This window comes from Sycon ciliatum, chromosome 10, assembly GCF_964019385.1.
Source record: "Sycon ciliatum chromosome 10, ocSycCili1.1, whole genome shotgun sequence".
Taxonomy (NCBI): Eukaryota; Metazoa; Porifera; class Calcarea; order Leucosolenida; family Sycettidae; genus Sycon; species Sycon ciliatum.
The window spans coordinates 7155400-7157899 of NC_088652.1; the positions used below are offsets into that span (position 1 = coordinate 7155400).

Below are 2500 nucleotides of genomic sequence, written 5' to 3' on the forward strand. Positions count from 1 at the left end.
CGCTGCCTTGTTCGACCCACGGTGGAATTCTTTTGACGTCAACTTATCACGAGTCACACCGCACGAGGCATGCAGTACGAGTCTGTGGCCGCGTGTCACATCTGCTAAGCTCGCACGACGGCAAAAAGCTATAGCAGCGGTAGAAAAAAAGTTGAACTCGTGATGAAGAATAGCGCACAGTGCATGCTTTGAGGGTGCTTCGTACAACACGGGTCATGCATTTTTGAACAAGTTGACATCGACAAAAATTTCCATCACAGACCAACCCGGCTGTTGAGTTGCACACTATTGTCTGTGTGCTCCTGACGATCCTGCCGCTGAGCCCCCTTCCCCACGCACACGCCCACGCACAGCAGTCAAACGTGATTGGCACACGGCTGTTACGGAGAGAGTAGCCAGTCACTAAGCACATCGGAAAAGACCTTATCTGCTCGAATAGGGCAAAACAACAAACTGCGCTTACGCTTTTCTGAAAGACCTCGACTTCTCCCCGCCGGTGCAGGAGCTGTAGTAGGCAGATGAAAAACAGCCAAAGAGTACCGAATGTAAAGGCACAATTACAGAGAGTGTGCAAATTTAACTCGGATACTGAGCCAGAAAATATAATTCAAAAAGAAGAAATCACAGTTTTGTGCCCTGTAATGGCACTTTCTGACTGCTTATTATCTTGTTACAGTCGTGGATAGCTGCTTCATAACTCGTTTCCATGTTATTTCTTCTATTTTAATTACAGAGAGGTTGGTGATTCAAACTCCGAACCATTGCAAGAAGGGGACGTGTTGCGAGACCGCTCATCCCGGGGTCCACACCACAATCAACATAATGTTGAACCTGTCACGACGACCACTCTGATACGGCGGCCACCTGTCCTAGAAGACCACTACAACCAGGACCGACGGATGCTATTTCCAGTAAAATGGCCCTGGATAAGGAGACCACCTGTCCTAGAAGACCACTACAACCAGGCCAAGGGATGTCATTTCCAGTGAAATGAGTCAAATGACCCTGGACAAAGAGACCACCTGTCCAAGAGGACCACTACAATCAAGACCAAAGGGTCTCTTCGTACAGGTGGCTGTCTCATGTGACCCTGGATAAGGAGATCACCTGTACAGTCAGCTTTGCATATAACGACACTCGGCGGGGCGTCAGAAAAGTGTTCTTATTCGCGAAGGGTCCTTATACCCGAAGTCTCATTTTATGTATTGCAGTTGGATGGGACTCTGCTCTGGGCATGGGAATTCTGTCGTTATTCGTGAATTGCCGTTATTTCCGCAGTCGCTAATAGCGAAGTTGACTGTACATCTGGACTTCGTTTTTAAAATCACATACACATGACTGTAGTTGTATGACTGACCCATAGAAAAGAAACCACAGTTCCACGAAGATTTTTTCGTCACGAAATACAGACATCTACCCTGTTTATCAAAAAATATATTCGATTGTCGTTACACGCTGGAAAACACAGTGTTCTGGGTTATGGACTCTTCACTGTATCTATAACTTCTTGTCCACTACATTGTAGTCTTACATTTTTCGCAATCTTCCGCTCCAGGGTCAGTGTGAATCCACTCCCTTGGCATTGGCGGAGTTGTGCTTGCAGCTACGGAAACACAATCATGTGTGCGTGTGTGTGTGTGCGTGAGAGAGACATAGTGAGTTAGTCGGTGAGAGAAAGAGAGAGAGAGAGAGAGAGAGAGAGAGAGAGAGAGAGAGAGAGAGAGAGAGAGAGAGAGAGAGAGAGAGAGAGAGAGAGAGAGAGAGAGAGAGAGAGGGAGAGAGGGAGAGGGAGAGAGAGAGAGGGAGAGAGAGAGAGAGAGAGAGAGAGAGAGAGAGAGAGAGAGAGAGAGAGAGAGAGAGAGAGAGAGAGAGAGAGAGAGAGAGAGAGAGAGAGAGAGAGGGAGAGAGAGAGAGAGGGAGAGAGAGAGAGAGAGAGAGAGAGAGAGAGAGAGAGAGAGAGAGAGGGAGAGAGAGAGAGAAAGAGAGAGAGAAATACCGAAAGGGAGATACATTATATATATAGAGAGAGAAAAGAGAAACTGAGAACCAGAGAGTAACATGTATTCCCTTGCACCCACCAGCTCGGGTTTCATGTCTTTCACACGCTGACCATTCAGCTCGAGAATCATATCTCCGGGTCTGACCGGGACGAAGTGATCCGTTTCCTTGATCCTGAAGCGGGACAAGCAAAGAAATACACAATTTAGAGAGATGTTGCCGGAAATTACTGCAGTGCTTACATCAACTCCAAAGCAGCAAGCTGAATGCACAGTTCGGTCGTCTATTGGGATAACGTTACTGAAAGACCAGACATTTGAACGTCAATTAAAGTTAACGATCTCCAGATTTTTTGTTGGTTTAATAGCGAAGTGAAATGCTAACGAATTCCGTCCGTCAAAATTGACAGATGACTGTACAACGTCATGTACACATCGTTTGGTACATAACGACTTCAAATTTTAACGGATTTTTGCAACTCGTTAAAACGTTAGAAATAAAT

At 46.3% G+C, this 2500-nt stretch overlaps 1 protein-coding gene across 1 annotated transcript in view; it reads right to left on the reverse strand.

Moving 5' to 3' along the window:
• Window positions 1-576: 576 nt before the first annotated feature.
• The window catches only part of LOC135826580 (LIM domain kinase 1-like), a 7425-nt gene continuing 5501 nt past the window's right edge, over window positions 577-2500 (reverse strand). Inside the window, exons 6-8 of the mRNA XM_065339185.1 lie at window positions 2079-2172; window positions 1532-1603; window positions 577-588 (exon numbers count right to left, since the gene is read on the reverse strand). Of these exons, the coding sequence (XP_065195257.1) occupies window positions 577-588; window positions 1532-1603; window positions 2079-2172 (178 nt within the window). The remainder of the gene's footprint in view (window positions 589-1531; window positions 1604-2078; window positions 2173-2500) is intronic.